The 23,305-nt window shown below is 50.2% G+C and overlaps 1 protein-coding gene across 2 annotated transcripts; it reads left to right on the forward strand.

The window, feature by feature from the left end:
* Positions 1-606: 606 nt before the first annotated feature.
* On the forward strand, positions 607-19,910 carry CPA5 (carboxypeptidase A5; the record flags this gene model as incomplete). Of its 2 annotated transcripts, XM_079710832.1 has the most annotated exons (11): positions 607-722; positions 1,877-1,958; positions 2,959-3,093; positions 11,668-11,766; positions 12,947-13,048; positions 14,251-14,352; positions 14,708-14,818; positions 15,284-15,374; positions 18,688-18,887; positions 19,143-19,227; positions 19,723-19,910. In XM_079710832.1, 11 exons carry the CDS (start codon positions 607-609, stop codon positions 19,908-19,910), a joined length of 1,311 nt encoding a protein of 436 aa, XP_079566958.1. The 2 variants fall into 2 exon arrangements, with proteins under 2 accessions (XP_079566958.1, XP_079566959.1); XM_079710833.1 differs by lacking the exon at positions 19,143-19,227 and having other exon boundaries at positions 19,723-19,848.
* Positions 19,911-23,305: the final 3,395 nt, after the last annotated feature.

Raw genomic sequence — 23,305 nt, forward strand, 5'->3', positions numbered from 1 at the left:
TAATACCCCCCAAAAATCCTGTGAAGCAGGAAGGAGAGATTTTATTAACCCCGTTTGATTGACTGATGAGTAAACTGAGACTTAGAGAGATTAGGTCAATTGCCCCAGACCTTTTAGACAGGAAGTGAGCACCAGCTCTGTGTCTAAACACGGCATTGTTTCAATGGTGTCCACATCCTATGTGCAAAGAGGATATGTGTGAGTGGATGGGGAGGGAGAAGGAGCCCAGAGAAAGATCAGGAAGAGGGAGGAAAGGAGTGGTTTCCTCGGGCCTCTGGCTTCTCTCATCTTTCTCTGGAGATGGAGGATTCGATGTTCACGAGAGGCTGGCCCAGCAAACCTCTGGGGAGGAAAACAGCCAAAGGCCTTGTCTTCCTCTTTCCCTCCTCTCCTCCCCTTCTCAGGAGAAGACTCACCCAGAAGTGAGGAGGGGCGCCCCAGCTCTCCAAGACCTGGCGTGTGGGAATCCCACACAGGGTCTCCCCAGAGAGAGCCTAACGCACATTCTCGGGTCTGGCCTGTCGGCCTTTAGGTGCTCTGCTGTCCTGAGGCCTGGCCATGCCCGTGCATGAGGAAAACCCCTGAAGTTCGCCTGGAGGAAGAAGCATGCAGGACATCCCCGGAGGAAGTGTGGGCCGAGGGCTGTCCCCTGTGGACAGGCAGACGCTCCTGGTCTGCAGCTTTATCCTGGCAGCAGCTTTGGGCCAAATGAATTTCACAGGGTGAGTGGCTGCTCCTTCGTGGGAGGGAGGATTGCTGGGAGCCAGGTGACCAAGTGGCCCAGCGGGACCTGATCAAGGTGAAGGGATTCAGGATTTCAGTTCCCATCCTGAAGCCACTTCCAACTCCGTCACCTCTCACTTTCATGTGCGAGGGCAGGAAACGCAGCTGTATTATTGTCCCTCCCCCAACCTAGAGTTCTTAGTCTGGACTCCAAGGGTAAGCTTTCAGGGCTCCAAGAATCCCCTGAAATCATATGGAAAATTTTTTGTGTATCTACTTTTTTTCTGGAGGAAGTGTTTGTAACTTTTCTCCGATTCTTAAAAAAAGTTATAACCCCCCAAAGACTATGTACTCCTAATGTATGGGTGTGGTATTGTCTTCCTTTGAGTAAAAATAAGTATGAGTATTATATACCCTCTACGGACATGATTTCTCAGCTTCCCAAAGATCCCGCAAGGTAACCACTCCATAGTATTTCCATAATAGAGAAGAGGAGACACAAGTTTAGAGAGGGGGTTCATCATCCAGGGTGTCAGAGCCGGTCAGGGAGGGAGCCATCGCCATCCCAGGCTCAGACCCCAGAGGTCACACTGCAGGCTGCTAAGTTACATGACCTCCCCACCCCTCCAGAGGGACAGGAAGGAGCTCACCTTCCCCCTATGAGGTAGTTTGAGATTGATCTCTTCCATGTCCTGCGGCTCTTGGGAGAAGGCAGGAGAGGGCACGGGGCTGGGGGCAGACATGGCCTTGGGCCCTTGTATGAAGAGCATATGGGACCACCATTGGTGCCCCCGGCTCCCTGTATCTCTCCTTTATTTCTTTTGTTCTCCCTCCCTCCTCCATCCCCCACATTCCTTTCCCATGCTGTTTCCCCTGTCTTAGCATTGGGTTCATCAGCAACGCTGACAGGCTTTTTTTTATTTAGTCCCCTGGGTGGTCTGTCCTTGGGGCTGGAGGGACCACTGGTCCTGGGCTAAAGGGCTTTCGTGCTTCCCAGGGCTACAAGTCCTTCTGCTCAGGGGTCCTCTAGCCTCCCAGCTGTCCTGCCAGGTCCCCGCAGCCTGGCCTCTTTTCCACTCTGCCTCTCCCAAGCAGCACAGTCTTCCAGGAATCCTTCTGAGCATCTCCCTCCACCCTCTCTGTGTCTTTCCAGTGACCAGGTTCTTCGAGTCCTGGCTAAAAATGAGAAGCAACTTTCACTTCTCAGGGATCTGGAGGGCCTGAAGCCCCAGAAGGTGAGGACTCCACAGGGCTTGGGGACGAGTTCTCTCCTCCCTCACAGCAGCCTGCACCTTTGGCTCCATGTCCTGCTTCCCCCACCCCAAACCTGCCCTCTGGGTGTGTCTGCCAAAGATCACAACACTGTGGAAAAATCAAATGCGCCTCCTCTTCAGAAGAGGTTGGGAGCACTCACCTGGAAGGTTGGGTGGCCCTTCTTGGCTTTCCCCTCTGTCCTGTAGGAGGCTGCTCTGAAAATGGCTGGAATGTCCTGAAGCCACACGAGAGGTACATGTATCTCTGGGTGGTATGCCATGCAGCATGCAGACTGGACACATCTGTTCCCCAATTGAAATGGCTTAGCTTGGCAAACCTGTGTTTTATTTGGGTTCATCCCTGTCAGCCTGAGCATTGGTTTCTGAGAACATTTGTCCTCAGCAAGTATTCTACAAAGGAAAACATTTTCTTCAATAATAGAAGGGTTTTGTTTGAGGGCTGTTGAAACAAGCTGATATTTCTGGATGTGGCCCAAAGCCCACGTTCCTATTCGTTTGAGTGTCCCTATCAACCAGGACTCAGAAAACTTTATAATAAGTCTCTCCATTTTACAAACTGAAAAATAGACATGGCAGTCGGATGGCACAGGGATCCAGATCAGGCCTCTCCTACCCCTTTGGGGTTTAGGGGCAGTGATGTCTCCCTCTTCTCACCAGGGTTCTTGTCCATGTTAATGTCCCAGATGATGAGCCGTCTCACCTTTAGAAATTATTTTGGGCTCTTTGGATCCAGGCGAAGTTACATTGTGTGAGTGAGGCTGGGAGATGAGGTGCTTAACATCAGGGAAGGAAGCTCAGTGACTTAGGGATTTTGTTTGTCCCTGTCTTTCTGCTCGGCCTTAGGGGTTTCATTTTGGAACTGGGGCCCTTTCAACTGTATAAGAGAAGAACATCTGGCCCTCCAGGGTGCCTACAGGATTGTGTGATAAACATGCCCATTTTTTTCTCCTTTGTGATCAAGGTGGACTTCTGGCGTGGCCCGGCCTGGCCCAGCCTTCCTGTGGATATGAGGGTTCCTTTCTCTGAAATGAAGGACATCAAAGCTTACCTGGAGTCTCGTGGCCTTGCTTACAGCATCATGATAAAGGACATCCAGGTGAGGTCCTGCCCCAGCGCTGCGGCTGGGGTCTCACCTTCATATCCTGTTTTGGTTTGGGCCCAACATGGAGAAAGAACATCCAGGGCTAAAATGGACGTTTTCTTTCTGGAGTTTCATCTGCATTTTTGTGAACCTACCATGGAAAGAATGAAACCTCACACTTCTCAAGGAAAATTTAAATCTAAGACAGACTTCATAAGTCATAGTATGGTAATGGCAGGGTAGCTTGTGGAGTCCTCTTTTTTTTTAATTAAAATTTAAAAAAATTTTGATACAATTTTAAAGGTTACTTTCCATTTACAGTTATAACAAAATATTGGCTATATTCCCCGTGTTGTACAATACGTCCTTGAGCCTGTCTTACACCCAACAGTTTGTACCTCCCACTCCCCAACCCCATACTGCCCCTCCTCCCCCCACTGGTGACCACTAGTTTGTTCTCTATACCTGTGAGTCTGCTTCTCTTTTGTTATATTCACTAGTTTGTTGTGTTTTTAAGATTACTTGTGGTGTCCTCTTATGGAGGAATTTGTAGTTCATGGCAAAGGAGGAGATGGAGGAGAAGGGAGACAGGAGGAAATAGCTCAGGTCTTTTCTAGGCACCATGGGGAGGGAGGCAGCTCTTCTGGATGGCTCCTTTTACTTTTCTGACTGCGCCCTCCTGTCCCTGTTGTGTCTCAGCCATTCGATAGCAGGGGATTCCTTCACTCCAGAGAGGCAGGAAGAGGTGAGAGAAGCCGAGTGTGAGCCCTGCTGCGGTTTCCTTCCCCCCACCTCCACTGCAGGGCTCTCAGTACTGGGCGCCTCTCCCAGGCAGGATTCTGCCAGAGGAACAGCTTTCGGAGAAGCAGCTGCAGGCCTGCCCTTGGGGAGGGCGAAGGGAGACTTCATCCCAGACACCCCATTCTCCCCGCCCTCACTTGTTGCTGCACCTTACAGCGTCTTTTCTGAATGTCGTGAAATTCTATTTCAGTTGTTCTGTCTTCAAGGATATCCCAAGGAGTCTCTTTCCTAAATCGATTCTTTCGGGCATCACTGGGTTAGACCTCTCTGGCTGCACCCCTCCGCAGACACTGTTATGTACCTGTAGATTTGTATCCACGTAGATTCCTGTGCAGCCACATTGTGCTGCAGCTAATCTTCTCTAAGGGCTTTGTGTGTGGGAATACACAGTCCCCAGAGCGCACACACTTGGCGCCACATACTATTAGGTGCGTTCCTTCCCATGTAAGCACAGGGCTGGGGGGCTGCGGTCCATTCAAAGACCTTTCTTCCTCCTCAGGCACATCTGTTTCCCGCTCAACATTTCCCTAATTAAATCCCCCACAAACAAAAATGGGGAAACTCCCACAGACAAGAGAGGCTACCACATCAAAAGACTTAGTGCTCAATTCTCATTTTTCGCCCTTGCCTGCATTTTGAAGTTTGCATTTCCCTGCTTCTGTCCTGCCCTGGAGACCCTGCAGCATTTGGCAAACAGATACGAAGAGGTCTCTGAAATTTTTCTGTTGATTTCTGCATATCAGGAATGGACCCAGAGGCACCTGTGAGTCTCCTCCCCTTCACCAGCTCCTCTGGAACTGCCCTCTCCTGTCATCCCCGGCCCCTGGATTCCCTTCGCTGGGGGAAACGGGGAGCTTTTCACGCCCTCTCAGTAAAATGCCCTCGACTCCGGGCCCTAACCCAGTCTGGCAGGATTTTCACCAACAACTTGCTCTGTCGGCAACGGCAACGCATCAAGCTCTGATTGTTATACTTGAGATCACATTTTGGCTCCCAGGGAGCTGGGGCTGGGAGGAGGCTGCTGTGTTGAGTTGATCTGTGGTGATGATGGGGGAAGGTGTCTAGGAGGAGGGAAGCTCAGAGGTGCTAACGGGAGGGAAAGGCTTTGCACCACTCGGGTTGTTGGCCTCCGGTCTCGTGTTTTAGTTACTGACGCACAGACCTGGTAGCCTTGTCTTCTGGATCCCCTCACCCCGGTGTCTGGCATAGTGTCTCCTGCGTGGTGGGCCCTCAACCACTGTGTGCTGAATGAATCGCTCTGTTGGCAGGTTCAGGAGGAGCATGCCCGGAGAGAGACCTGGCTAATATGCTGGTCTTTGTCGCCAGAGCCCCCTCCCCTGAGCTCCTCAAGGTGCAGAATCATTTGCCTTATCTATCTTTATATCCCAGCACCTACCATAGGGCCTGCCACTTAGGCGGAGCTTAGTAAATGTCAGTTGACTTAATGGACATGAGAAGGAGAGGGAAGAGGAGAGAGTATGCTTGCTTGTTAGTACCAGGCTGAGAGAAAGTGTGAAAAACCTTGGTGCCAGCTTTTACTTTGGCCAGAGGCACTGGAGATTTTTGAGGAAGGGAAGTGCCCCCCCTGCCACTCCTGCCTTGTGATCAGAGGGATGCTTGAGATGAGCTTATTCATTCCACCCACAGATACAGAGATACCTACTGTGTGCTGGGTATTGGTCAAGGCACTGGAAAAACAAAGATAAAAAAATCTAGACACTGGATCCAGGGGCGCTTGAGTGCTGTGGGGATGGGGGAGTTGAGGGGAGTAAATCAGTGATGACAATGGAGTGGATGATGCGCTGATGGAGTGGAGCAGGTTGCTATGGGAGCGAGTACAAGAGGCACTGCATGTCGCTCTGAGGCTCCGAGAAGGCGGTAATTACGGTGTGGCTGAAGAGCAGGAGAGGGGGGCCGGGGAGGGGAAGGGGCCTATGATTGGCACTGAGGCCAGACCAGAGCACAAAGGACATCCTCCACCAGGTGAACAAGTCAAGATAAAATCCCGAAAACCGTGGGGGAGCCATCGGAGGGCTCTGACATGATCAGATTTGCATTTTAAGAAAAATCCCTCTGACAGTGACAATGTTGACAATGTTGAGGTGGGGGCAGGAACAGGGAGAGACTGACAGACAGGAGGGTGGTGAGGAAATTGCAGCGGGCCAGGGAAGAAATGATCTGATTCTGAGGGAGCTGTATTTGCATTTAATTTTTCTTCACCTCCTCATTCTTTTCAGCCCTTTGGTGTTTTTTTTTTTTTTTTTTTCCCCCCTGGGATGAGTCACCATGGAAAAGCTTCACTTGAGCAATCAGCTCTGTGGATTTTAATGGCTTTTTTCTGATTACAAAATTAATAAATATTCATGGTAGATAATTTGGAAAATAGGGGAAAGCACAAAGGAGAAAACAAAAATCACCCATGCTCCGAGCACGCTCTAGAGCAAAATACAATTTAGTGTAAATACTGCTTCGCCAATTTTCCCCTCTCCTGGATCATTCCCATTAGCATACAAATATAGAGTTATTTCTCTCATCTTAAAAAGGTCCTCTCTTGATCCTTTCCCCCACCTCCAGCTATCACCCCATTTCTCCTCTTCCTCATAGAGCAAAACTCCTGGAAATATTGGCTGTACTTACCATCTCCATCCCTCTCCTCGGGTGGGCTGTCCACCGCTTGCTTCACCTCAACCACCCTTGACAATGTCACACACAGCTCCTAGGTCCAACTCAGCAGTCAGCTCTGAGTGCGCAGTGTCCTGTTCTTTCGTCTTTCAGCCTGACTGGTCACTCTCTCCTCTCTGGAACACATCTCCTTCTGGCTTCCACGACACTACACTCTCCTGGTTGTCCCATCTTACTGGCTGCTCCTTTGCATGTTGTTTCCCTGTTTCCCAGCTCTGTCCTTCGACCTCTCCTCTATCCCCTCATCCAGGATCATGACATTGAATACCTTCAACCTCCTGAATACTGCCATATTTATAGCTCCAGCCAGACTTATATATCTGACCTGAACTCCAGACTGACGTATCTGACCACCTACTTGGCATTTCCACCTAGGTGTCTAATGGGCATAGCAAACTTCACAGGTACAAACCTAACTCCCCTGGCCACTCCCTGGCCTGCTCCTCCATAGCCTTCCCCAACTCAGGAAATGGCAGTGCCATCCTCCTGTCACTCAGACAAGAAACCTGGAGTCATCCTTGACTCTTTTCTCACATCCCACAGACAGTCCATTAGCAAATCCTATCAGCTCTCCCTTCAAAATGTATCTTACCACATCCTATTCTATCACCACGGGCTGACACCCCATCAGCCTTCACCTGGATTATTCTGGTAGTTTCCTAATGGTTCTCCCTGATTCCACCCTTGCCTCCTTATTGCCTAGCCTCAAAACAGCAGAGGTGACCTTTAAAAATATGCAAGTCCTATTATGTCACTCCTCTGCTTAAAACCCTCAGTGTCTCCCCACCTCATTCAGAGTAAAACCCAAAGTCCTTAAGACTGCTGTAAGGCTCTACATGATGCAAGCCCCACCCCACGTCACTGGCCATTCTCCCCTTGCTCACTCTGCTCCAGGCACTGGAACCTGCTTGATGTTCCTCCGGCTTGCCTGACCTATTCCTGCTTCAGTGCCCTTGACTAGGATCATACCTCAGGGCCTTTGCATTTGCTGGTCCTTGTAGCTGGAATGCTGCTTCTACAGATATCGGCATGGCTTATTCCCGCACTACTTTCAACACTTGATTCACGTATCAGCTTTTCACCCTATTTTAAGTTGTACCCTTCTCCTCCCACACTCCCCTAGTTCCCACCCTCACTTTTCTCCTTGGCACGTACAGCCTTCTAATATCCTATATGATTTACTTATTTGTCTTGTTTGTTGTCTGTCTCCCCTACCAGACTATAAGCTCCATGAGGGCAGGCAATTTTGTTTTGTTGGCTGCCATATCTTTAGTGCCCAGTGTGTGCTTCACAAACACTGGTCTGCTGAGTAGAAGAGATTAAAAAGTGGGAAAGGTGTTGGCTGGGGTGGGGGTGGGTGGCAGCTCTAAAGAGGAGAGGAAGACAGGAATAGGCGAGGAAAGGAAGGAATCATGGGTAAGGCCCTGAGGGAGAGCCAGAGTCTGGCTGCATGGGGGTAGGGGGCTGAGGAGGGTTGGGGGTAGGGGTTGGGAGACAGGGACAGCAGAAGGACTAGGTCCCTCTCTTGGTCCCAGGGAGGGGCAGGGGCTGCCTGACTCACCCAAGTGACCACTAATGGGGGTCACCTGCTGTCCAAGTCCTGCAGACACCACTTCTCCCTGGAGGAACCCAGATTTCCTGGTCATGCCCTGTAATGATTATTCCACCAGAGTCCTGGTGTCACCCAAGAGTTACTGCTGTCCTGTCATTGTCATCATCATCATAGCTGGCATTTACTGCATGCTAGGCAATGTTCTAAGCATTTTACATGTATTCACCCTTCTAATCCTCATAAGAACACTTCAAGTATGTGTGAAAGTACATGGTAACATGACCCCCATTTTATGAAGGTGCAGAGAATTTCCTAATTTAGGAGACTGAGGCACAGAGAACTTCGTAATTTGCCCAAGTTAGTGACAACATCAGGATTTAATCTGAGACAGCCTGGCTCCAGGCCCTGGACTCTTTACTGTTGTGCCGTCTGCCTTCTCAAGCGGTGTCATTGTTGTTTGTATGGCGTTTTAGCTTTGCCTTTTGGGCAGCGAAGCCTCGGTTCGGTCCTGAATTCTGAAGGGTCCATTCTAACAGCCCCAGATCTATACCCCCTTACCCGCCATCCAAACGTAGGCATGGACTGTAACTGCCACCAGCCATGCAGCTGCTACTGCAGACGTTAGGCCTGGAAGAGGAGGCCAGGGATGCATGAGAAGAGGTGACTGCCCTCCTCACAGAGAGGACATTAGAGCCCATCTCCTGCCCGCCACCACTGTTTCTGTGAACTTCGTCCATTTTACGTCTGTGGTTGGAGTGAGCTGTGAATGCAGATTCCCCTCAGGCGTCATCTTCACCTTTGGGGCCCACGGTCCCCCAGCCCCCCATCTTGGAGGTGCTGTTCTTAATGTCCCCATCCTTCCTTGCTCCTGTCATAAATGAATTTACACCGAGGTATTACTTTCCCTGTCAGCTTACGGCTTCCAGGGAGGCAAATGGCTTACTTCTGAGTCTTTTTTTTTTCTCTGAGAAGCCTGACAGGGCTGTAATTAGGCAAGCCTGCGGCAAGTCTGCATTCTTAGTTCTCCCATCCCCTTCCCTCAGCCCTGTGAAGGGAGCAAACATCTGCGTATTTTTCAGGCCAGGGTAGATTAATGTTCCTGGAATCGAGGGCCCAGCTGTGAGGGCTGAGCATTCCCAATTTGTAAGCGGGTGTCATATCCATTCACAAGGCTGTGAGCGTGTTTGGAAAGTTATTTGCAGTTTAGTGCCGACTTCCCATTTGCCTCCAAGCTGTCGTGTGGAACAAAGGACAGCCTTATGGGAACTCTCTTCCTGTGGGTGTCCCTGAGCTGTGGGGAAAGAACTGGGTCCTCCGGTCCTATCTTCCCATTTTTTCTTCCCTCTCCTCCACCTTCACTCACCGCCTCCATCCCTAGGAAGTTAGATGTATGGGCCCTTTAACTTTACGGCATTGGGGCCCTGACTCGGGGTGCGTTGGCCTGACCTGCTCTCTGCTCTGCAGCTGCTCACTGCAGCTGGTCATGCCCGGCCCACAGTGAGGGACACACATTGGTCATGGAGGCTGCTGAGATTTCCGTTGATTTTCTGGGAAGAAGACAAATTTCCTTTGTTAGAGCTTCCCAGGCTGGTGCTTGTGCCAGTGAGGATCAGGGCTCCTCCAGCCATCTCTAACTAAACCAGCAATCCCAGCTTTGCCCAAGTGGGAACGTCCCCAGCCCAGCCAGTTCAGCTAGAGAACATTGCAATTACAAATGCCTAGCGTGTAGCTGGTGCTCAAAAAGAGAACGAAATGAGCCCCAAACATTGACTTCCACTCCCATTTAAAAATCTGTGAACTTGAGGGTTGTGAGCAAGCTGACAGGGGCGGTGGGGTGAGTGTGTCATCTGATAGTGGCCTCGGCTGCAGCGGAGTGGGGCTGAGGTGTCTCTTCCAGTCCTGGAACTGAAGGCGCCATGGCTGCTGCTTTATTTTTAGCCATTTGGGTGTTTTATCTTTGTTTTAATATTATTTATTCATTTAGAAGATTTTCCTTATTGAAGTAGTGTGAGCACGTTGCCAAAATGCAAAAATAGAGAAAAGGAAAAATTGCTTGAAATCATAATCTTTCTCTCCTAACAGGCATGTTAGCATTTTGGGGTGGTTTTTTTTTTTTTTTTTTTTGGCATTTTACTGTGTTGTTTTCCTATGCTTGGGATATTGCCTTTTCATTATTTTAAAGCACTTTTAAATTACAAGAATAGTATGATGGACTTTTCACCTGTTGTTCATATTTTATACGTGTTCTTACTCTTTCTCTGTCTCTCTATGTACACACACACACACACACACATATAGACATGTGTATGTGTGTGTGTGTGTGTGTGTGTGTGTGTGATTCTTATTAGCTTTTAGTTTTGATAGCTAGCTGGCCTTAAGGAACATAATGTTAGAAACTAGGATATCTGGGTTTTTATCTCACCTCTGCCCCTAGTTAGCTTTGCTATTAAGTCTCTTTACCTCTCTAATTTGCTTTTTCTCTAAAACATGAACAGTTAATTCTTGCCCTGTCATCAGGTCATCTGACCAGATCAACCATGATGATGAGTATACAGATGCTTGGTTAAACTAAAAGACTCTGGCCTGAAGCAAGGCATTATCAGGATTTACTTGTGACCCAGAGATGCAAACCAGAGTGACTTGAGGGTTGACGGCCTCTGCTTTCCCAGCACCCCTGTGGCAAAGGGTCCCAGGCACCTCCCATGCTGCACAGGCAGAGCTGAGTCCTCCTGGGGTGCTTCGGTCCCTGGGTGTCAATGTAAGGGTATGAGCTTAGGGTGAAGGGCACCTGCCCACCTCACTGAGTCCCGAGCTGGGAAAAATGCCCCAGGATGATGTGGGAGGTCAATTCAACTCAGGCACTATACTGCCCTCTCTGTGGGAAGTACCACATGAGGATTGTGTGCCAACTCCAAATTGCCACTCAAGGACATTGCTTTGGCTCACTTGTACTTGTGTTTAAGAGGCAGTTAAAATGGTGAGTGACAGACTGTTGGCACATTAATTGTAATGATTTGGACTGGCTTTTCGAATGGCTTGGACATCAACTGTCTGGGCTACTTCCTGGGGCAGAGTGCATGCTGTGGGTCAGGGGAGCCCCCTGCTCCCCCAGGGGTCAGTGTACATAGTTCAGCTTGGGCTTTGGCTCAACAGAGTGTTCACAGCGGACAAAAGCAATGTTGGCAGCAGCCCATGAGCATCTTTTCCAAGACACTTTTATATCTTTTATTACATTTTATCCTTTTGAGATGGGCAAGGCAAGTCCCACTTTTCAAGCTGAGGAAACCAAGATCAAGGTTCCACAGCAAGTTAGTGGCAATGGCACACTTAGAGCCAAGTTCTCCAGACTCCTTGTCCTGTGCTCATCTGGGAAATGGCGACATGAATGCCAGCTTGCCAAGCGGAAGAATCACCCAGCAACCTGGCGTTTCCTCCTTTTGCTCAGTTCACACTCACAGCGGCTCATTCTCCCATGTCGATGCTGTGTTTGTGCAGCCAGCTGAGGCAGGGCTCAGAAGAGACATGCCTGGCCCAGCCTCCTCTTCCCTTCCTAGGTGCTGCTGGACGAGGAGAGAGAAGCCATGGCGAAATCCCGCGGGCTGGAGCGCAGCCCCAGTAGCTTCAGTGACTCCTCGTATCACACCCTGGAGGAGGTGGGTCTGCCGGGTCAGGCTCTGGACTCTGTTGTCCTCTTGAGCCCTCAGGGTTTCCAGCCTCAGGACTCTGGGGTCTACAGGAGACTGTGAGCTGACACCTGGGGAGTGCAGAGTACCCACTGGGCAACAGGAGGTGGACAGCTCAAGGGGGTCCAGAAGCCAGGAGTCAGATAGAGGGGGCTGTGGCTCCACAGTGCAGCCCACAGCAGGCGTGGGACTGGGGTGATGGATCTGCGAGGTGGAACACTAGAGCAGGGATCCAGCACCGGCCAGAACAGAGCAGGCAGAGGCGCCTTCCTAGCTGACATTCTGGCTAGGGATCCAGGGGTCTTAACCTCTGCATGACCATTCCTGTGTTAAGCGACCCCAGCTGTGAGTACTAGAGCATAGAGAGACAGGAAGCGAGGCATGTTAGAGAGCCATTTTGTAGAATTAAAGAGTTGCCTTCAGCTGGAGAAAATGTATGATTACGGTTACAGCCATCGAGGGCAGGCATGACTGATTGTGACTTGTTTATAAAGGTAGAATATGCAAGAAAAGCATAGAGACGCCCAGTCGAGAAAGAAACTCTAGGCACACATCCTATTTCCATGTAAAGGATGACATTATTGATATTGCCCATCTATTATTATCATTATCACTCTCTCCATTTCACGAAGTCCGTTAATAGAGGATCCATTTTCTCTCATATATTTGTTAATTTAATTATATATTGGAAGAATAAGAGAATGAATTAGTATATTCCATCAGTATTTACTGATGTCAGAGATAAATAATCCTGCTTTCAAGAGGCTTAGAATCTAAAAGGGTCAGGACGACTAAAAACAACACTGCAAGGACTATGAGATCTGTCAAATGGATTGAATGGGCCAATAAAATGGAAGCAAGAGAAACTTCCAACCAGAGAGAGCTGTGCAGGCTGACCCTGGGGACTGAGTAGGCTCAGCACGTGCTGCTCTTCCAGGCAAGGCTTAGGAAGAGCCTGGGAATCCAGGCTAACCACAGCTCCTGCCTTAGACCCAAGGTAGTCTTTGATTTTTGTGATACTTTTAGATCCTCAAGGGAGGTGGGAAAGCGTTAAAGAGAGTGGGATGGGGCAAGGAGAATACTCAGAGAGATCCTGGGGTTTGCCCCGTCCCTGCTTAACTGCCCATCTGAGAAACTTCATTCCTTTCAGATATATACCTGGATTGACAACTTTGTAACTGAGCATTCAGATATTGTCTCAAAAATTCAGATTGGCCACAGCTTTGAAAATCGGTCCATTCTTGTTCTGAAGGTAAAAGCTAGCAGTGTTGACCATTAGACTGTACAGTGAGTGCCTCTGGCATAAGTTGAACTCATATGGGGTTGTGGCTGGGTGGGAGTTTTAGGGAGAGAGATGTGTACACTCTTGTCCCGAGGTGACCCACAAGCTTTGGGATGGTGGTGTTCAGGGACCCACCCTTGTAGGTGTGGACAGGTGGTAGTGCAGTGACCTGGCATGTCTGGGTCAGGAATCTGGTGGGAGGGTTGCTAAGGAGATGGAACTGCAGAGTGGCAGTCATCACCTTGGACTTGGGATGTGAGTGTGAGTGAGTCAGCATTCTTCCTGTTACCTCAGTTGCTTCATCTGTTCAATGGGAAGAGCGGTACCCAGAGGCTTCATTTACAACAACTGAGGTCATCTGGCTCAGGCAGCCCCACAGATAGGCCTGAGTCTATGAGGACACCTTTCAGCCCTTCACAGGGGCCACTGGAAACAGAGCTCTAGTAAACTTGGCAGCAGCAGTGCCCTTGGCCATGAAGGAGGCAGGATGGGTGAGAGTGTGGAGCCTACGGAAAAATGATTCTTTGTGTGTGCCCTAAAGGGCATTCAGGAACGTGGACCATGCAGGGCATTTGACATCCTTCTCTCAGAGAAGACAGGCACTGCAGTCCTCAGCAATGCCCTGGGGGACTCTTCTGAAGGGTCAAGTGGTCTCATCTAGCTCGGAACTTGGCTTCGCCTGTGCCTGCTTTGATTTCCCTTAAGGGCTGTCTGTGTTCCCCCTTTAATGCTGTCTAAGACCTTGCTACTCAGTGCGGTTCTTGGACCACAGCAGCAGCATTCCTGGGAGCTTGTTAGAAACTCCCAGCCACGCACCCCTTTCCAGATCTACTGAATCAGAATCTGCATTTTACTGAGCTCCCCGGAGGATTCATATGCCCTTCAAAGTTTGAGAAGCACTAGTCTAAAATACTTCCAAACCTGGGAAATTCTGTGCCTCTGGCTGGATCACTTTGCTCTCCAAGAGCATCACTGTGTCTCCAGGGCACCCCCACACGTGTGCACTTTCTATGGGCTCATGCACAGGTACCTCCACCTACAGCCCCCCTCTCAGGAAAATGGGGCCGCTCCAGGCAGTGAGGATACGTCTGGGGCCTCCTTCCAGGCAGTCTAGGGACAGCCCTGGAGCTGTTTTGGTTCAAACTTATATGGGGCCCGGTGCTTTTCCCCAGTTCAGCACTGGAGGTTCTCAGCGCCCAGCCATCTGGATCGACACTGGAATCCACTCCCGGGAGTGGATCACCCATGCCACCAGCATCTGGACTGCCAGGAAGGTCAGCATGGACCATGGGGGCTGGGCTGGGGGGGATGGGGGCTGCTCAACTATTTAAGGGCACCTCCAGTTGAAAACTTAATTCGTGGTTCTCCTAACCCGGGGGGCTGTCTACGCTCTGCCCTATAGAACAGCTGCCATGTGCTCTGGCCTTGTGCAGCACAGAGCCCCCAGCTGTCCTCTGCCTTCTCGTTGTTTAAAATCCAAGCCTTTGGTTCTGCACAAGGCTGAACCTGATGACTGATGCCATCCCTGCCTGCAGCCACTGGCTATACAGATGTCCTGCTCTGCTTTGGAGGAGAGCCCGGCAGGGCCTCCTGTCCCTCACCCTGTCCCCACCCTGCCCTTTCTTGCAGATTGTCAATGAATATGGCAAAGACCGCATCATGACAGACATACTGAACGCCATGGACATCTTTATGGAGATTGTCTGCAACCCTGACGGGTTTGCTTATACCCACAGCATGGTGAGAGTACCTGAGAGGGAGGGGGTCAAGGATCAGGGGTCAGCTCTGGGGGAATGGAGGAAAGGTCACTGAGCTTTGGGATGCTTGGCTGAGGTTCCCTAGGGGCAGGCCCCTCAGGGGCTCCTTGCAGAGTCTCACTGAGGCAGGCGGGCTGCTCAGGTACTGTAGCTGCAGCTCTTGCCCTTCAGCCTCCCTCTTGCTGCCCAGGGAAGGCCACTGTTGATTGGCTGTGCTTGGGCCTCTCTCTCCATACCCATGTTTAACCTCATAATACCCCAGGTTTAACCACAAAGCATCTGATCTGCAGCCTTGGCCCAGCCCCATGCCAGCCCCATCCTGCCCTAGAGATTCCTTCCCTTTGCCCCTCCCTGGCCCGCCGGACCCCACTTCCTAGACCAGGATGTCAGAGGCTCCCACCCAGGAATGGACCCAGTGAATGAGGTCACCTGCCCTGCGCTTTTTCAGAATCGCTTGTGGCGGAAGAACAAGTCCAGCAGACCCGGAATCTTCTGCATTGGTGTGGATCTTAACAGGAACTGGAAGTCAGGCTTTGGAGGTACTGCAGTCTGCTGCACCCGGGGGCAGGGCTGGAGAGGACTTGGTTCCTGGCACGTCTCCCACACAGTCAGATTATGTTGACTCATAACTGGGGAGGCAAAGCAGTTAGCTAATGCAAGTGAGTCATGGCCAGGGACAGGCAGGCACATGCCTAGGATTGGCCGTGAGGTATGGGGAGAGGTTGCATATGTCTGTTAAATGTATACATATGCTAAGCCTTCATGGGAAACAGCTCCTTGCCTGGGGACTAACTGCAAGGGTCAGATCCTAAATATGGCAGAGAAAGGCTTAAGGAGGTCCAAAGTAGTCTTGCTCATTGTTCAAAACCCAGAATTTGAGGCGCCCCACCCAAATATCTCTAGCCCTTCCTTGAATGGAGCATGCCACAAGAAAATGCCTCCAAATTCATTCCCTGAGACCTGTGACCCAAATTTTGCCCTCTGGGGAGGCCAGAACAAAGGTTCAAACATGGAATAAGCTAGTTCCTTATCATTAACACTGACTTGAGCCTGGCCTTTATTTTTGGCCCAATTACTTTGTGACCCTGGGCTGTTGGACTGTTGTTTACCTGCAGGGTTGTATGGTTCAAGGGAGGGGTAGGCAGCTTCCTCCTGAGTTCCCTTGGTGTTCTTCCTGATTATCTCCCTTGCCACGCGAGGGTCTTAGGGACTAGATGGGGAAACTGAGGCTTCCAGAAAGCCCAGAGATGAGTATGTGGACCCTTTGAATGCAGCAATTTGATGGTTGGGGTTCTGGGTCTAACCAGGAAAGTCTCCAAAACAGAGGGGTGTCTGGGTACAGCCCTCGGCCCCCAGATATTGCTCCCACACTATACTGGGGGATCAGGGTTTGGCTCCATAGGAGATGATGCCATGCTGTTGGCTGCTCCTACCCCCTCACCATGCTGTTGAAAAGCAGATCTGCAGATGGGAGGTCAAGCCAACGAGATAGAACATTCTAGATCTGGATGCCCATTGCTTTGAAAATCTGATTTGAGTCTGTTCTCATTGAAAAATAAGGACAGCTCTGAAGCATACAGAGCGAGGCCACCAGCCCACAGTGTAGGAGTTGCCTGAGAGTCTGGGGCTGTGTTTTAGCTGCTTGTGTAAGGGAACACAGCCACATAAAATTAGGTGTTTCCACCTCCAAATAACCAGACACTTGCCCCCAAGAGGGCATCCACGTGGGCCCCTCAGAACTGGCTGAAGAGAGTGCCCACGTACCCTGAGACAGACTGGCTAGAAGAAAGACAAATTACCTCTTAAAGAAAATAACTTTTGTGAGTTTCACCACAGGAAAAAAACATCAGTATATATATATATACACAATGTAAAAAAAAATATGTGGGAAAAAAAGCCCAGAGGGGACAAAAAGCTCCCATAATCCCCCCTGCCCAAAGATTACTGCTTTTAATAATTTACCATGTCCTTCCAGTGAGTTCCCCTTGCTACAAATTACATTTTTAGACAAGGAAAAATAAATAGCTAATGAATCCATTAGCAGGTACTTGTGAAACAGGCAGGCTCGGAGGACTTTGACTGTGAACGTCAGAGGCAGACAGCTAATTCCCATTTGGTCAGGGGAAGATTAGATTATTCTGCTTAGCTCAAACCAGAACTAACGGCCTGAAGTGTTTCTCCATATTTGGGCAAAGCCACCTGGTCGTTGGCAGGGGAACCACTTTCCATGCGTGGGCTGCGAACGCAGACAAAGCTTGCAGCCTCCCTTGCTCTGCTCATCTGTTGCTATTTGTCATTCATCAAGTGTAGCAGGTGCAGAGGCTCCCAGCAGACACAACAAACAGGGCCACTGTTAGCTGGGCCAGCTCCAGCCTGTGAGGCTGCTCTTACCCCCTCATTTCCTGCAGGCACATCCCCTTCTAACCAGGGTCAGTCCTTGCCCTAGGCGAGGACCCGAAGACCAAGAAGAGATGCGCTCCCAGGTGACAGAATTGCCTGTGGGCCTGCCTGTGGCCAGAAATAGCTAGCGAGTGTCTGGTTAGTGACTCAGGGGGGAAGATTTTGTTTATGGTTTTATTATTGCCTTAATTTAATTGCTGCATAAAGAGTAATCTGTAGATCATCCCTCCCACCGTGCTGCCCTCACCTGCACCCTTGGAGAGGACCTGTTTGCTGCAGTCCTAGAGCAGCATCTGAACTGGTGGGTAAGCCTCCCAGCTCTCCAGCCAACTCACTGCCCTGAGGGGTGCTCTGGCATCCTCAGGAGGCTTCAGAAGTTGGGTCAATCCCTGGCCTCTGACTGGGCTTCTGTGCCGTCATTTCAGGGAGGAGGAGTGAGAGCAGGACCTGGGATGCTCTTTCCAGTTGTGTTCCTAACCCACAAATCGTGACCAGCCCAACCTAGCCCTCCATGACATGGCCCTTGGGGAGGGGAGGAAAACAGAAAAGGAAGAAAAGAGATGGGGAGCAAAGAGTCTAGTAGGAGATGGGAACAAATTAAATTTGTGAACAAAATAGAAGCGCAGCTGCTCTTTGCCCTCTCTCCAACTTAGGTCCCCAAGAAGAATTTTCAAAGACTCTTTGCATCTGTGGTTCCCAGACCAGCCTTGGGCAACTATGGTGATCTAGTCTCTCTTTTCCTCCAAGTTCATGCTGTTCTTGGGCCATGGCTGTGGCAAAGCTTGAGCAGACAATAAGTCTGAGCACTCAACTGACCCAAGCCTTTCCCATGGCCGTGGAGGGTCAGCAGAGAAGGATCAGCTCAAAGGGGTCACTGCTCATAGGGGAGGCCAGGTTGGAGGCCTACTGGCAACTGCTGAGGCAGGCCTGCCTTTCTAATGGAACCACAGTCAGGACTTAACCAAAGGACAAGCCAAGGGAGCTCCCTACAGGGCCACAGAGCTGCTGAGTCATAGTGTGGCAACACTCCTCTGATGTACTAGACTAGGGTATGAAGCAGTAACAAATATCCCTCCAAATCTCAGTGGCTTAACACAATAAAAATTTATTTTTCATGCATACAAAGTCCAATGTGGGTAGGTGACCCTCCTTGACAGATTTCTTCCACTGGTGACAGAGGGATCCAGGACATTTCTCCATTTAGAGTTTTTTCCTTCAAGCACACAGACAGAAGAGAGTGTCAAGAAGTCGCACTTGCTCTTAGCCTCCAACTAGAAGTGACACATCATTACTGCTCACATTCTCATTGGTCAAAAGGAGAGTCACATGACCTCAACCAAACTGCAAAAGAGGCTAGGAAATGTAGAGGAGTACAGTATATTTTGTGAGCACTAAGTGTCTTTCCCAAGCCTGGGAATTTGAACACTTTGGGTGCTTTGATTCTACTTCCAGGAAATGGTTCTAACAACAACCCCCGCTCAGAGACTTATCATGGGCCCTCCCCCCAGTCAGAGCCAGAAGTGGCTGCCATTGTGGACTTCATCACGTCCCATGGGAACATCAAGGCTCTGATCTCCATCCACAGCTACTCTCAGATGCTCATGTACCCCTATGGCCACTCTCTGGAGCCTGTTTCAAACCAGGAAGAGTTGGTGAGATTGGCTGCCTAGGGCTTGGGGGAGGCATCCAGCAGACTCCCAACAGACCCCATGGTAGGGAGCCGGGGGTGGGGAGACTTGTTCTCACATGTGATCAAGTTCAAAACTGGAGATGCTGTGCTTCCTTCTCAAAAGAGCTATCTACATGTTCAACTTCCAAGACTCTGAAGTCCCTGCTTCTCAGCAGCTGGTGAGGGTGTGGGAGTGTGGGGAGCACTGGCATCTCACTGTCTGGATTTAATCTTGCAGTACAGTCTTGCCAAGGATGCAGTGCAGGCCCTGTATGAGGTTCATGGGATCGAGTACATCTATGGCAGCATCAGCACCACCCTCTGTGAGTGAGCCTTCCCTTGTCTGTTTCTGCTTCAGGCTGGTACCACATCCACCTAGGGTTGGACCAGGTGCAAGCTCTGCTGACTGGCAGGCCTGGTTGGCCACAGGGTTGTGCCATAGATCTAGCTGGGCTGGGCCAGAGCTGATTTCCACATTTGAATAGTAGGGTGAATGGTGGTACCCAGACACAGGCACCTGTTTCTTTGCAGTATTAATTAGTGCATATCTCCCAATGCCTGGGTTACTGCAATGTTCTTTGAGGGTAAATATCCCAAGTCTGGTGGCCTCAAGAAGCTTTCTTTTTGCCAGGGCAGAGATTGGGCTGGGTGAGCAGCATATGGCCCAGGTTGAGGCCTAGGCCAGGAAGCTTGGTGTGGCAGGAATGGGTGGGAGTTTGGCCCCCAGGGCCCACTGTCCTCTCAGGATGCCTCTGTACCTTGTGACCACACCCTGTTCTTCCTTTTGGGGGGGCATTTCTTTGCCCTTTTGTATCCAGATGTGGCCAGTGGGATCACTGTCGACTGGGCCTATGACAGTGGCATCAAGTACTCCTTCACCTTCGAGCTCCGTGACACGGGGCACTGTGGCTTTCTGCTGCCAGCCACACAGATTATCCCCATAGCCCAGGAGACGTGGATGGCCATTCGGACCATCATGGAGCACACGCTTAATCACCCCTACTGACAATACTGCTGAGGGCAGAGCCAGAGGGTTTGTCTTGTTTCCCAAGACCTGGGCTCCTCCTGAAACCCAATTTATGGATCCCTTCCCCACCCCTGCCCTGACTCCTTAGGAAATAAAAACAAGTTTGAAGAGGCTTGGTGGCTTCTGGCACTGACTGCCACCCCTTTGGGCTCAGCATTGAGGGGGGGACAGGGGCCTTGGAAATGCCTCTTCATTCCTCAGGTATCCAGGTGGACAGGGGGACTAGCAGCCCTTCCCTTTTCTCCTCTTGAAATGTTCTCCGGGCCCAGAACAGATAACACACCCCCTGGAGCTACTAATACACACACTGTCCCTTTGGTATTTACATTTTAAGATGAGCCTGGAGGGGACAGTATTTGATCTTAAGGAGTGGATCTCCAGTGGTGGTGTTTCTGGCACCTGGAGCCAGGGGTGGGTTACAGACAGGCAGCCTGGGTAGGGGGTAGATGCACATTTCAGAGTCCTCCATTCAGAAGATCCCTCTCACCCTGTTAACGAAAGTCAACAAGTTACTGGTTTGTGACCTGCTCTTCCTGGGCACCCTCACAGGCTCCCTTGGTCTTGGGAGCAGAGTCGCAGCCAGTCAGAGCCAGCACAGCAAAGCACCGCACGTCCAGAGAGAAGTCCTCTTTTTCCTCCTCACGATAATCATCCTGGTTGTCATGCACTGAGAAGTTAGTCTAGGCAAGGCCATTTGCTTTATCTCAGGGAGAGATTCTGAGATACAAATGAGATCCCTTCCCCCATCCTCAGGCTTCCTTGTACCTTTTGCCTTCCCCCATCTCTGGGGAGCTGGGATAGTGGGAAGGCAAGTACCCCCGAGAACAAGAAGTCAACTGGAGAGCTGAATGGGCTTGTGTAAGTCTGAGGCAGGAAGCAAGACTTTCATTTGCAAAAGCCAGACTTTAGTAATTGTTGCTAAAGGAAAGGATTGTGGATACCCATGAACTGGCCCCTGCAGAACATGGAGTGCAGGGTTTTACAGACAGGGAAGAAAGTGGGGGAAAATAGGAACAAGTCCCCCTTTCCACCCAACCTGTAAAAGAAGACAGAAGTTGGACCAGTTAACAGAAAGAGGGGATCAGTGGTGATCAAAACTCTGGGTATGGGCCATGTCCAATATGGCGCCTGAGCCTCAGATTAACAGTAGCTGAGCAAGGGCTCTGGACAGGTGATTAGAGGCAGCCATATGGCTGGGTACACATCAGTAATGCAGCTGTTGAGAGCTCTTAGCAAAGAAATGAGAAGGTTGGCGGGTAAGAAGGCTTAGGGTAGAGGCGAGAAGGCTTAGGGTAGAAGCAAGTAGGCTGAGCCGAGGGGCCATGCAGCCAGCAGCCATGATGGCACGGTGAGCATCAACTGGGCATGCCTGTGCCCAGCGCCAGCTGTTCCGTGTGGGAAGCCTGAGAAATCAGGGAAATGAACCCCTGAAGAACCTAGATCATTTCCAGAGGAAGGGCCAGTGACAGAGGATGAAAGAATCCTGACTCGGGCTAGAGTTTCCCAAAAAAGATGAGTTTTTTTTAGAGCTGGAAGTGGTCTAGAATTTCCAAGCTGAAGTTTTCTGCTATTAACAGAAACCCGAGGTCATGGTCTAAGTTAGATAAATAAAGCAGGTCATACTTTTGCACACTGGGGTCTGTGATTATAACTTCTATGCCCTTTGCACAAATATTTTTATTTCGTCCTCAGGGGGAGGATATTACTGGTATTAATAAGCTCATTAATAAGCTCAGATAAGGAGAGCATGATTTGGAGAGGTTTTAAAGGCCACAAAAGGCCACATAGATTGAAAGTTGAGGGAGATTTGAACTTGGGTTTGTCTAACTCCAAAACCACCATGTCACCATTTGTCCAAGCGTGGCCTGTGGCAGAATCTATAGGGAGTCATTTAACATAAAGCTGTTTGGATTCCACCCCCAGACTGAAACAGAATCTCTGGGGTGGACCCCCAAATCTGCTTTTTTTACCATCTTCCCCAGAAATTCCGAGGTCCCTTAAAGGCTGAGAATCTCTGATCCCTGCTTTCCTGCTTCCCAGAAGGAACACGTTCAAGTCTTTTAGGGGGAGTGGGGCTTTGGGCCTCCTACCCTCTGTCATTGTCTATTAGGGCTGAAGGTGACTACAGCAGTGGGAAACCAGTCATCCTTCCCCAAAATATTCCCAAGGGGCTGCCTTGACCCTAGCCAAATGCAGTGTGGTCTGCAGACCACAGGCATCAGCATGACCTGGGAGCTTTTTGGAAATGCAAATTCTCAGGCCACCCCAGCCCTACTGAATCAGTCTCTGAGGATGGGACCCAGGTGATGCTAATGCCTAGTTGGAGAAGTATTGCCTTAGAGGCAGGAGTATGTGGACGCTGATGGGCTTCCCAGTAACAGTGAAAATAATAAACTCTTTTCTGGCACATAGTATGCAGCAGGCGTGGTTCCAAGGACTCAATGCATTGCCTCCTCACAGCTCTAAGAGGTAGGACTATTTTTTAAAAAATAAATTTATTTATTTATTTTTAATTTTTGGCTGCATTTGGTCTTTGTTTCTGTGCGCAGGCTTTCTCTAGCTGCGGTGAGCGGGGGCCACTCTTCGTTACAGTATGCAGGCTTCTCATTGTAGTGGCTTCTCTTGTTGCAGAGCACGGGCTCTAGGTGCACAGGCTTCAGTAGTTGTGGCATGCGGGCTCATTAGCTCTGCGGCACGTGGGATCTTCCCACACCAGGGCTCAAACCTGTGTCCCTTCCATTGGCAGGCAGATTCTTAACCACTGCACCACCAGGGAAGTCCCGAGGTAGGGCTATTACTGTCCCTATTTTCAGATGAGGAAGCTCAGGCTCAGAGAGGACAGTGACTTTTAAAAGGCATGTAGCTACTGAGTGGCAGGCCTGGGACTGGCCTCCAGGTGACCCTGAGTCATGCCCAAAGCCCTTCAGGACCAGGGCCAGGAACTTGTGAGCCAACAGGCCCACAGAAGTTGGGGCTGAAACTGCTTTCCAGATGGGGGTCTTCTTAAAAGGCAATGTTTTCCTTAAAATTCTTCAGTGACTTAAAATAAAACCTGCCCAAGGCGCCGCATGGCTGGCCCTGCTATAGGCCCTACAAGGTGGCCGGCCCTCTCTCACCTTGTTTCAATGCCTCGTTCGTCAGCCCCAACCTCACCAGCTTTTTCTCAGTTCCTTCAGCTCCTTCCCAGCTAGAGGCCTTTGTATGTGCTGCTCCTCCTTGTCTGGAATATTGTTTCCTCTTACTCTTCCTTCGTGTGGCCCACTCCTTAAAATTTCCCCTTCAATTTCATTGCTTCACTAGTCCTTCTAGGACCACCCACTGGAAGTAGATCTATTATTTTCTTTTCCTGAGCCTTATTTCTTTCTTTGATAGCA

This window comes from Hyperoodon ampullatus (genome assembly GCF_949752795.1).
Source record: "Hyperoodon ampullatus genome assembly, chromosome: 9".
Lineage (NCBI taxonomy): Eukaryota > Metazoa > Chordata > Mammalia > Artiodactyla > Ziphiidae > Hyperoodon > Hyperoodon ampullatus.